Source organism: Carica papaya, chromosome 4, assembly GCF_054855325.1.
Source record: "Carica papaya isolate Zhongbai chromosome 4, ASM5485532v1, whole genome shotgun sequence".
Taxonomy (NCBI): domain Eukaryota; kingdom Viridiplantae; phylum Streptophyta; class Magnoliopsida; order Brassicales; family Caricaceae; genus Carica; species Carica papaya.
Genome location: NC_142312.1, coordinates 5,024,184 through 5,036,883, shown reverse-complemented (window position 1 = coordinate 5,036,883; position 12,700 = coordinate 5,024,184). Strand labels below are relative to the sequence as shown.

At 33.9% G+C, this 12,700-nt stretch overlaps 1 protein-coding gene across 5 annotated transcripts; it reads left to right on the top strand.

Moving 5' to 3' along the window:
• Positions 1-1,843: 1,843 nt before the first annotated feature.
• APRR2 (CheY-like two-component responsive regulator family protein) lies at positions 1,844-8,595 on the top strand. Of its 5 annotated transcripts, none has more exons than XM_088217533.1 (12): positions 1,844-1,980; positions 2,938-3,144; positions 4,106-4,185; positions 4,425-4,491; positions 4,912-4,982; positions 5,172-5,249; positions 5,344-5,895; positions 6,539-6,679; positions 7,074-7,343; positions 7,447-7,515; positions 7,642-7,722; positions 7,920-8,595. In XM_088217533.1, the coding sequence occupies exons 2-12, from the start codon at positions 3,015-3,017 to the stop codon at positions 8,079-8,081; spliced, it is 1,701 nt and encodes a 566-aa protein (XP_088073659.1). In that variant the 5' UTR covers positions 1,844-1,980; positions 2,938-3,014; the 3' UTR covers positions 8,082-8,595. The 5 variants fall into 5 exon arrangements, with proteins under 5 accessions (XP_088073659.1, XP_088073660.1, XP_088073657.1 ...); XM_088217534.1 differs by lacking the exon at positions 1,844-1,980 and adding an exon at positions 1,987-2,184 and having other exon boundaries at positions 4,912-4,958; XM_088217531.1 differs by lacking the exon at positions 1,844-1,980 and adding an exon at positions 1,987-2,184.
• The last annotated feature ends 4,105 nt before the right edge of the window (positions 8,596-12,700 follow it).

Here is a 12,700-nt window from a genome sequence, read left to right as displayed (position 1 = left end):
CAAATCTGCAAACGATAGTTATCAATTTGAATGTTACATAATTACTTTTAAACCCACCCAACTAACCAGCTTTACTAAATAGATGCATCAATTTTATTTCAATTTTTACATCAGAAATAAAATTTATTAGATATTCGTACGTCCTGTGAATAATCAAATTGTAAAACACACATTTTTAAATCAGAAACACTCTAAAATTTATGAATATGTCTTAATAGTGTATAAAATAAGGTTAAATGTTCAAACTAATGGTTATGATGTATTAATTAGTTTTGTACCACAAAATTTTAGAGACTTTGAGAATAAATTAAGTTTTAGCCAATTATAAAAACTTTGTGAAAGTTAGAAATTTTTTATAAACAGATACAATTTATAATATTTTATACACAAATCACAAAACGAATCAATTGATCAACTGTCTTATATTTTTCTTCATATAAAGACTGAACTATGTTAATATATACATATATTTAATTTTAATTTATAAGTCCACGACCTATGAGCTAAAATACTAACTCACACAAAATTATTTTGAAATTTTATATTTTAATTTATTTTTGAATCAAATATTATAAATTCAGTTTACTTTAAAAAAAATTAAACAAAAAATACTATCACGACTCTAACTTATCGAAAAAGTTAAAATAAAATATCACAGTATCTATAATAAAAAACATAAATAATTTAAAAAAAAATTACTTTGTTAGGAAATCAGAAGAAATTTCATTTGGCTATAATTGATTTAAAAAGTCAAAATAAACGATCACAATATCTCTAACAAAAAATAATTATTTTGTATGAATTTGACCAAAATACAATTATTAAAATTTAGTAGTTTATTTATTTATAAGTCCTCTTAATTAAGTAAAAATATATAAATCAAATTATTTTTTAACTTTATTTTTTTTAATATACAAATCATCTCCACCTCTGGTATGCTTATGACCTCTTGAGGCATACTTGGCTTACATGCCTTTAGATATGTGAACTTGATTTTCCACATAAAGTTGGCCTTCTTCTTCTTTTTTCTTCTTCAAATTGCTTGTTTTGTTCTTTACAATTTGCAATGTACATCATATTTGAAAAATCAAATTTGACAGAATATGATGAAGTTTAATTGGGTTGAAGTTTTTTAGTATTACAATCTTTTATTCAAAAATTATATATTTTATTTAACTACATGGTATAAGTATGAATTATTATATTTTTTGTATTATATATTTGTTTGAAATAAGAAATATAAAAATCTGAATGTACGAACTAGAAATGTGCAAACTCATGTACAAAATTATTTACAAAAATCAGTAAAGATATGCGCCAAGTGCTCTTAAATCTTTTACATAGTACAAAGATTGATCGAGAACAAAAAAAATTAAGAATTTAAAAACATCAATATTTGAAATATGTCGATATCTTTTTATACTGATTCAAATACTCTTCTGTTTCTTTTTTTTTTCCACATAACATAATAATTTTTATATTTTAATAATTATACGATATATAAATATTAATCGTAATACAATATCTTAATATTTATTGTGAGCTTATAAAAAAGAAAATACCAGCTAATGCCGGAAAAATAAATAATGAGACTTGTAAGAGACCCATGTGAAAGTTGGTTGATCTTAATTTAGTTGGATTTATTTGTTAAGATTTATATAGTTTTTTATATTTTATATTTTTATTTAAACTCATACAGTATATGCAGTAGACATCACGTCTACCTTATAAATGAGTGATGATGTGCCTTTGAGGCATAATTCAAACATAGCAGGAACATGTGTAAATAATAATGGTGGGGGAGTTCCCCATTGAAGGATATTCAGACCAGAGAAAAGGTTAAAAATAAAAGGGGGAAAGAAAAGATTATACCTTTATATACAAGAAGCTTTTTTTTCTTGTATATTCTGTGGTCTATCTATAGCTGATAGCTACATAACATAAAGGCACACAGAGTCACAGACATAGACGCGCTACGACGTAAAAAGACTTGAACTTCCCACTCTCTCTCTCTCTCTCTCTCTGTCTTCCTCTCTTTCTCTATTTCTGTCCCTCTCTCTCTCTTTCTCTGTGAAATTTCTATATACAGCCAAAAGTCAGGAGCTGCAAGCTAAAGACGAATACTTGGGGGAGAAGAAGAGCTTTTTTTTCTTTCTTTTTTTTGTTTTTCTGTGTTAAACCAAGGTAGTAAAAAGTGGGAGGAAAAATGGCAAGCAAAATGTTTTTTTTTTTTTTTTTCTCTTCCAGGTCTTTTGTAGTTCTTTTCTTCTTCTCTTGGATTAAAGATGATTGTTTTCTTTTTTGTTGTTGCGCGTAATACAATAATTTAGAGCTTTTCTTGAAATGATTGTGACTGTGTGCATGCATGTTGTGTAGTTACAGTATTCCATTGTTTCTCTTTCCGAGTCTTTTCCCAGTTTACCTTTTTGGTGAAGAAGAGCTTCTCATTTACCGGTCGGTTTTTATTTTGCCCCCTTCATTATTATATTTTCCCTCTTCTGTCGTGTGTTTGACGGAGATCTTACATGGATTCTTGTCTGTTTGTTGTCTTGAGAAACTAGTTGTATCTACACGATTAAAAAAAGATCCTTACACCTAGTATTCTATATCCATATATAAGAATTTTGATTGATCTCCATTATGGGATTTGACCGGAGGAAGCTTTTAGCTACTCAAATGGTGTTTAGAGAGGGATCTATCTGATGCAATTTGAATGGAAGTTATGTTTTATAACATGATCTTCAGAGATCGGGTAGAATTTGAGTCTTCCAGGAGCCATTATTAGTTAAACTAAGTTTCTATTTTCTGAAGGGTATTTCTCCTCTATATTTAATTTCTTGAAGAATTTGTTAGTTCAGCCATGATTTTCTATTGAAGTGTTTAGTCATCTGAGCTTGTTTCTGTTAATTGATTGGTATTTCTGGTTGGGGCATGCAGGGTTAAAATTGGATGTTGGTAAAAAGTGATCTGCAGTTCTTTTTGCTGGTAGCCTGAGAAAGGATGCCAAACCAGCTATGGTTTTCACTGCTAATGATTTATCTGGGTGGAAAGATTTCCCAAAGGGTCTCAGGGTTCTTCTTCTTGATGAGGACATTGGTTCAGCGGCTGAGATAAAATCCAAACTTGAAGCTATGAACTATATTGGTTAGAGCTTTCAAACCCTTGATCCCTTTTCTCCTTTGTCTCTTTGTCTGCCATTCTTCTTTTCTCAAACTAGAGATTTTTAGTTCTTTATGAATTCAACTCCCCTTCATCTTTTTTACTTTTTCTGAGTTCCATCTTTGTAATCAAAAGCACCATTTATTGTTCAAATTTTACATAAATGGTCAGTACATGGGCTTTTTAGAATATGTATGTCTATTTTTTAGACATATAGAACTCTATTAATGGAATTAATTTGTTGGAGTAGTGCACTTTGATATACGTAGGTATTTCCTTATGAATGAAAAGCAACCAAGATACCAACCATATTGTATTTACTGCAATGATTCAAAAAGGGAGCTTTTCTTTATGGAATCTGTTATAATATTTTCAAATTCTGGATTTGTTTGTCTTGACCATTTCCCCACATTAAAAATAGGCTATAAGGGGTATGGCCGACAATATTTTATTTAGAAATTACATAGATTCTCTTGTTTAGTTATCGTTAGTTCCACTCACATTAGAAAAAGGAAAGACTTAATATATGCTTTCTTCCTCATCTTTGTATTTCTCTTTCTTTCTCTGTCTTCCCTTCTCCCTTTTTAAATAATTGATTGTAACCAAATATACCAACAAGAACTTAAAAGTGATAGGAAAGATCCAAATCTATTATTTATAGGATTAACATGCCACTTCACGTGCAAGTCTGCTAGGTCAAATGCGTGGATCAAGCACCAGTCAATCCTGTTTAACTTGTGCCCTTAACTTTTGCTAAACCTTATTAATAAAAATGGGCAACAACCAAAATTCTAATAATAGTCTTCCTGCTCTAATACTATGTTAAATAATCAATTGCAGCTTATATATCCAAAAGCTTAAGCTAATAGGAAATAACTTGATCTATTGTTTATACATTTATGTTATGTACTTTCCTTTCTTATTGTCTCTCTTCATTTCTTTACAGTTTCAGTATTCTGCAATGAGAGTGAAGCTCTTTCAGAAATTTCAAAAAGGCCCGAAAGCTTCCATGTTGCGATTGTTGAGGTATGAGTTTAACCTACATCACCAATTTATGTATTCGATAATCTGCGTACTTGAACAAGTTCTGTTTTTATGTCTTCTTCTCATGTAATGCACTATTTGACAATGCACCATTTGACGGTATACTTGTCACAAACTTGCTTCAGCGTGGACTGTTGAATCAAATTAATTGGATAGGTTGGGAGTGTATCTTTTTGTTCCATGTATCTCGATGCATTCATTAACAGCAAATTCTATTGCAGGTAAATATTAGCGATTGCAATGGGAGTTTCAAGTTTCTTGAAAATGCTAAGGACTTGCCCACTATTAGTAAGTACAGAAACTATTACTTACTTCATAATTCTCACATAAGTTATGTTCAGAAGAAATGAATCCAATTAGAAAAAAGCACAGAGTTAGTTTGCAAATCAACAATTTTATCCGATTATAAACAGAAAAACATACATTTGTTGATGAATTTCATACCTTTTTTTGTGGAGTTCATTTGTTTGTGCCAGAACTAGTGTAAATTTTTTATTAAATTATTTGTATCTCATTTTGGTCGTAAGTCTTTTACAGTTATTCATATCACAATTTTTGGTTTTCTTTCTCTTTTTTTTTTAATGACACTATTGTCTCTTTCTTAATTCTTTGTCAACTCAGACTGGATAAAGATAGTCAATGCCAATAGCCTTCTGTTTCTTTAGCATATCTTATGGTTTCTAATGCGTTGAACATAACTTGTGACAGTGACTTCAAATATTCATTGCCTGAATACAATGATGAAGTGCATAGCGGTGAGATGCATGCCAACCTTCCATGTATATGTTAATATGTGTTTCTTTTTGGTAACATTAAATTATTAATGTTTACTTACTGTTAGAAAGAACTTCAATGCTTTAAGAAATATCTTTCTAACAAGTTTTGTTATTTGAAGTCGTGAAGATAGATCTTGGATATATTTGTAACATTATGATTACTAATATACATAATTGACAATTCATTTTCAGCTTGGTGCAGTTGAGTTCCTGCACAAACCGCTCTCTGAGGACAAACTACGAAATATATGGCAACATGTGGTGCATAAGGTTTGATCGGATTCAGGTTATATCATGCTGAGAATAATCTTCGTAGTGACTCCAAAACTGGGAAAAGTTATGATTTTATTTGTCCTGTCTATAGGCATTTAATGCTGGGGAAAGTAACCTATCTGAATCACTAAAGCCTGTCAAGCAATCCTTGGTTTCTATGCTGCAACTCAAACTAGAAAATCAAAAACCGAAGAACAACGAGGCTGATGAGAGAGAAAATGTAGCTCTTACAGATGAAAAGGAGCAAGAGCAATCAGTGGGAAGCGACAAGTACCCAGCTCCTTCAACCCCACAATTAAAACAAGGAGCACGATTATTAGATGATGGGGACTGCCAAGATCATATTAACTCCTCAACAGAAAAAGATAGTGTTGAGCAAGTTGGAGAATCTAAATCAGTCGAAACTACTTCTGGTGATTCTATTGCTGCAGTAAATGGACAGGTGGTGCAACCTGAGGAAGTCCTAGATATAATAGTCAAAGAGGAGGTAGGTGTAGCTGATGGTTTGAAGAGTGGTGGTAATATGCATCCTTGTGCTCAAAGTAAAGACGGTCCCAATGATTCCCATGGTTTTAATAACCCAAGTAAAGCTTCTGGACTTCACAGTACATTTGGGAATAAAGCTAATAGAAAAAAAATGAAGGTAATTCTAGTTTATATTGAGATTATAGAACTTGGTATATGCAACCAGTTGTATATTTACCAGTTTATATTCACATCAATTAGGAATGTTATTGCTTAGCGCTTTATATAAGGATTGATGTTGCTCGCTAGAAACAACTCAAGCTAGAATCCTTCCAAAAAAGGGTTAAGCTTGAGTGTCTAGGGGATCATGAATGAGGTCTGAAAAGTCAGTTTGCCAATGGTGATTACATCTGAAACATGGTTACTGATATCAGGTGCCAGCTTGGTAATTATGCTGGTGCAATCTTGGATAAAGTGAGGGTGTTTGTTGTAATTAAATTGTTAGTTATGATATGCAGCCTTGTGGGGAAAGAGTTTCATATTGCCATTTACACTGTTTAGGAATGTGATTGATGACTTGAAATTTATAAGGACTTAAGTTACTGCGCAATTTATTACCATCTTCAAAATTTTCCTTCACGAGCTTCTCAACCTTCGTAACCATCTCATTCATTATTCTTAATGACTTCAGAAATTATTATTGTCGATAACATTATTTTTTTCCAAAACATGCATTTATTCTTTTGTCAACAGAAGTTATCTTAGCACATTTGGTTTCTTTACATGTGTAATTGATACCTGTTTTCTGTTTGAGATTTCAGGTTGACTGGACACCTGAACTGCATAAAAAGTTTGTGCAGGCAGTTGAGAAATTGGGTGTGGATCAAGCCATTCCTTCTCGAATTCTAGAGTTGATGAAAGTTGAAGGCTTGACGAGGCATAATGTGGCAAGTCATCTGCAGGTTCGTTGTAATCCTCTACCTAGCACATTTCTTTCAAGTGATATAACTCAATATTTCTGTAATGACATGGTAGCAGTTTCCTACTTTTTTCTTTCTCAACGTGTCGGAGCTTTTAAATTTAGCTTTATAAATATAATTTAAATAATAAATTGAGCATTTCCCACTAGCTTAAGTTTCTGCCAAAAATGTTTCCGATTCCGAGTTTTCAAGTCCTGAAAATGCTTTGGTTATAGAAAACCTTTCGAAGCAACTTTAGATATGATCTATACGTTCTCTTTTCTTGCTGGCATATAGTGTTCATCCTGTGGAGTCCTCTATTGTTTCATATTGCACGGAGTGCAACCATAACTTTCCTACTGTTATGCTGATAAATGAAAACCTACATCTTGTGCAGAAATATCGGATGCATAGGAGAAATATTTTACCTAAGGAAGATGACCGGAGATGGGTACAACCAAGAGATCAAACGCAAAGGAGTTACTATGTGCAGAAACCTATCATGGCCTACCCTCCATATCATTCCAGTCCTGCCACCGCCGCGGGGCCAGTTTATCCAATATGGGGAGCAACTACGGGTAGTCCACATGGTGTCCAAATGTGGGGGTCAATTGGTTATCCTCAGTGGCAGGCAACTGAAAGTTGGCATTGGAAACCTTATGCAGGGGTAAGTGTTCATGAAAGCAAGATTCAACCTCTGGTATATCACAACGAACTAATGAAATTCATCTGGTTGGCGTTAAATAATAAATGTTCTTCTCATTTTTCAGATGCATGCGGATGCATGGGGTTGTCCTATGATGCCACCGCTACATGGTCCTTTTCCCACTTCTCCTCAAGTGAGTATTATACAAATCCATTTTCCCTCAAATGTCATTTGCGTTGAAGGATGTGGTAGCTCCATGCTTGAATTTCAGTAACTCCAGTTCATGTTAAATCTTTTCTTTTGGTTTCTTGTCTTACAGAATGCATCTGGGTTTCACTGCATGGCTACAACAGATAATGGCTGCAGAATGCCTTACCCGAATTCTTTTGACTCTTATCCGGTAATTGTGATATCTATATTTTCTGTGAAGTTGTAGAAATTTGACCTCAAAACTCAAACTAGTTAATATCTAAAGTATTTAGAACTTAAGCTACATGGGTCCTCTGAGTTGAGTGAAAATGAATCAAAACCGAGGAGATAATCTCTTTTCGTAATTTACTTTACATGACTATGAATTGGCTAATATTGTTTTTGCAGGCGGAGGAAATAGACAGGGTTGTCAAAGAGGCAATAAACAAGCCATGGCTACCTTTGCCATTAGGCCTCAAGCCTCCTTCCACTGACAGTGTATTAACCGAGCTCTCTAGGAAAGGCATCTCTACCGTTCCTCACATCGTCGATGGCACAGATCAAAGATGATATCGATGTGGCACCACATCATTGATGGTCCCACAACTATGTATATTTTTTTTTTTTTTTTTTTTTTTTTTTGCTTTGGAGATTTTATTTGATTCTGATCGGCCGGAGACCACAAAACTTTGGTGGACCATGCACCCACCTGATCTCAGAAGGCTTTTTAACCCCCATCAGTTGAGCACATAAGTATCAGACAAAGGAAAAGTACTAAAGTCCAAGGAGGTATAATATCTGTAATATTATCCTGTCCATCAAGTCGATAGTAGCTGAGATGAGACAGCAAGTGCTGGTTTAGATGGTGAAAGAGAGAGAAAGAAAGTGCAGGGAGGAGAATTGGCCACATAGCTTGGGAAATCTGTGGCTGTAAAAAAAGGAAAGTGCCTTGTATGATTTTCATTAATGGTTTGTAGATCGTTTGGTTGGATGAATGATTGGGGAGGGGGGGGCGGCTGTGGGGACTTGTAATGGAGAAAAGTGGCATTTGTTAATAAAGTAAACCATGGAATTTGGATCCTAATTCATCTTGTTCACGGTACGTTTAGGATTTAAGGTATGTTTGTTTTATGTTGTTTTGTTTTTTTCCCCCTTTTCTGGGGGGATGTTTGATTTTAGTTCTTAGTTTTAAAGTTAATGTCATAAATTTTTATTTAACAAGATTTATTTATTTATTTTTTTTTAAAAAAAAAAACAAAAACTTTATTATTCTAATTACAAATATTCGTAGTAAATTTACAAGTAAAATAGTTTAACAAATTTTTGGGCCAAAATATATTAACAAAAAGACAAAAACTTTTTAAGTATGAATATAATTTTTTTTTTATTATAGTACAAAAAGCTGTCAATTTTTACAGGACATTGACAGCATATATATATATATATATATATGAATATTAGGGTTTGTTCTTATTGATTATTTAAGTGAAACCAAAATAATAAATGTTAATCTTAATAACATTCTTTAAGAAGAATATATGAGCAATTCTAATGCATCTTTTTCTTTACAGTGTAGCCTATTCTGTCACCAATACCTCCATGAAAATGATGGAATTGGATATTTCGTTTCACATTGTCTGCATTAAGATTAATACAATAATCAAAGTAGAAAAAACAACTAAGAAGCATCCTTTATAAATGTTAGATGACAGTGGTTTAAAATTCTAGATTTGCAGGTAGATTTGTTCAATATATTTATGGATAGGCTCCCCCCCTCCCCCCGTCCACATGTTCTGCGGGACAAAGTACAGACTGCCCAAGTGCTGGTGCATTCTACTCCTCTCAAAAAATTTTATTGGTACAAGAAAGAAATAAGTATCTTTCCAAATAATTCAGGCACCAACTGTTCAATACCTTCAAAAGAATATATACATACATCAAGTTGAGTGATAAAATAAAAGAACTACAACAGTTGCTAAAAGTTCTTCAACAAAAAAATCTGGTCCTAGTTGACGTTCACATTTGATGTTTGATTATTTAAATTCATAATCTGATTTTTTATCTTTTAACAAGAAATCCGGAATATGCATCTTACTAAGCCAAACATTAATGGCATCAGCTTCATAAGCTAAGCTACAGACTACATGTAACACCCAATATTTAATTATTTTTATTTTTATATAAATATAATTATTATTTATATAATTTTAATTTATTTTATTTTATTAATAAAAATAATAATAATAAAAAAGATAAAAAAATTAGTTAGGGATTTAATTGAAAACAATTCTGGAAAAAATTGGTGAAGATTTGGATTCTTAGAGTATTTTTAAAAGAAAAATCAGAAATCGGGAATTAAAACGGAATTTAGAAAAATTACGCCTTGTCAGCTGCTCAGTCAGCAGCCCCGACCAACCAGGACGCTCCAGGTGGCAGAGACACTGACGCGGGAGGCCACATGGGGGGAGCCACGTGGGTGATCCGCGTGCGCGCGATCGAACGACTGAGATCTGTTCCCGCGCGCACGGACAACCCAAATCGAAAACGCGCACAGACAATCTAGATTGCATCGCGCACGGACAACCCATATTGAATTGCGCACGGACGGCCCAGATTGAATCGCGATGAACGGTTCAAATTCACTCCCTATTTAATTGCGATCGAACAATCCAGATTAAAAGCGATGGACAACCCAGATCAAAAGTGGATGGGTATGAATAACCCCATCCACACCTAAAACCTAACCCTAACCGCCAGAGCCCCTCGCCGGAGAAGACAGCCCAGCAGCCAGGGAGCCGACTGCCGCCACCCGCCGCCGTACCAGAGCAATTTTCGACCGCCAAATGAGGTAAAAAATTTTTATATTGTACGAAATTCAATTTTGAAGCCACCCATGGTCAAATCGTAGTGAAAGAACCGGTCAATTGACCAGAAAACGCCGTCGAAGCTCGGCAGCGGCGTCGCGGGGTGTTTCAAAAAATGCCTCCGATGAGGCCCTTCCTGATTCCCATTCAATGTAATTTTTTCACCGTTGTAACCACCGTTTCATTCTCTACAGGTTGACTGAAGCAAAACACCCAACCGTAACGTGAGTTGGAGGAGCCGCCGCACCAGAGAACCCCACTGCCAGTGAGTTTCGATTTTTTTGCATTTTTTGGGCCCACCAAGGGTCCTAAGTGTGTTTTCTCGCAGGAACCGGTGCAAGTTCGACTAAATTCGGCCAAAAATCGTTGAAAATAGTCAACCCGAGGCGGATCACTGTCGCGGGCGGCAGCGCCGTCGCCGGAGCACGGCGGAGCCGCCATTCCGGAATTCTGAAATTGGTCGAGTAGTTTTCAGCGTCGAATCAAGTAAGGACTCCTCACCCTATTTCCTATCATAGATGTGTAGTTTGAATAAATAATAATACGGTCATTTGTACAAATTAGATAAATATGCATAATTAATTACAGATTGCTAATGTTGCCCAAAATCATATATTATTTTCTGTTGATTCCTGTTAATTTATTTTATAGTTTAAATGTATGATGGTATCTGGTTTATCTATTCTATAGTTTTAAATGCATGTATTACTGTATTACTTGACCACTGTGTGATTTTGATATTTAAGATATGATTGTATTACTATGTGCATGTTCATTATTTATGTGATTGTGTCTAATTTGGTAACGAAGATTAAGGATAAACAGGAAAGGGATGTGATATAATAAACAGATAATGTGACAACCTCACTAGATATCTTGAAAGATGGTGGACGGACCGAGTTCATATGAAACCCTACCGTGAACGTTGTCTAATACCAGACGAGATATGAAGACTTGGTCATTTGGCGCTCATACCGGACGAAGTATGGGGACGACCCGCTTCACTCTCATACCGGACGGGGTATTGAGATTTAATATATTGATGTTCATACCGGACAGGGTATGAGGACGGCCTTGGAAGTAAGATTGTTAAGGGAAATGGTTCACGTGTAGTGGGGAGACCCCTATGGATTCCCATGGATACTAGTAGGCTGGTGAAACGAGAAATGGTGATGATTAGTTATTGTTAATGAATATGAATTTATGATATGTTCTGTGTTACTGATTGTGCATGAAGTTATGATCTGTATGATGTTATTGTCTTTATAGGTTGTTTTCACAGGTTCTCCAATGGTAAGAAAAAGGAAAAATGGTTTTATTTTTAATGAATGTATTAGTTTAAAATTTGTGCTTCATTGGTTGTTTTTGGTTTTTTACCAACCTTTACTTCTGTGACAACGATATATGTGATGTCCTTACTACGCTAGTGTAGCTCACCCCTTATTTAACCATTTCAGATCAGGAGGACCCCATTCCCGAGCCCGATCCGCAAGAAGGCTATGAGTAGATGTTAGATACTTTATAGTTTCCTTTATTTTTTCTATTTTTCGTATTTCTTTTAGAAAATTTGTTCCGTGATATTTGTTAGTACTTTTGAGTTATCGTGTAAGAGATGTTAACCATAATTTTTATTTCACTTCTGCACTCAAATTATTATATGTATTTCTTTTTAAATTTTCGGAGTCCCTACACTATAGCTGATGATTTGGTTTCAGATGGGGAAATAACACCAATTAGGACCTTGATGGGGGGGAAAGGCAGAGAATGTGATCATTCCATATAGAAATGGAGAGAGGTGAAGCAAGAGAGAAAAAGAGAAATAGGAATAAACATGCGACTGGAATCATGCTTGAATATAACTACATAATCAGCCAGGAATTTGGTCACATCACCATGATGTGTAAGATCAAGAAAAAATGGTGAAAAGAAGGTCGAGGGAATTCATTCCCTCCAAAGTGGAGTGGCCATGCAACTGTCTTTCCATCGAAAGGATCTAAAACACAAAGAAAGCAAAAATAAGAAAATATTCTCCAATTTCAAATTTATTTTCTGAATATACTCACTATATCCATTCAATAAATGTATATGTTGCCCTTAGTACATTCAATATACAACCACTAGTACACACACACACATATATCTATACTCGACTTATATATTGTTACACCACATATAAATTTTAAGTGTTAATGTATGGATTTAAATTCAATTAACTAGTTTATATATAAATTAAATTATGTATAAAATAAATAAAATTAAAATTTACCCTTAAAGTTACAAAAAATAAAATTAGAGACTAAATTGAACAAAATTAAATTTATTGGA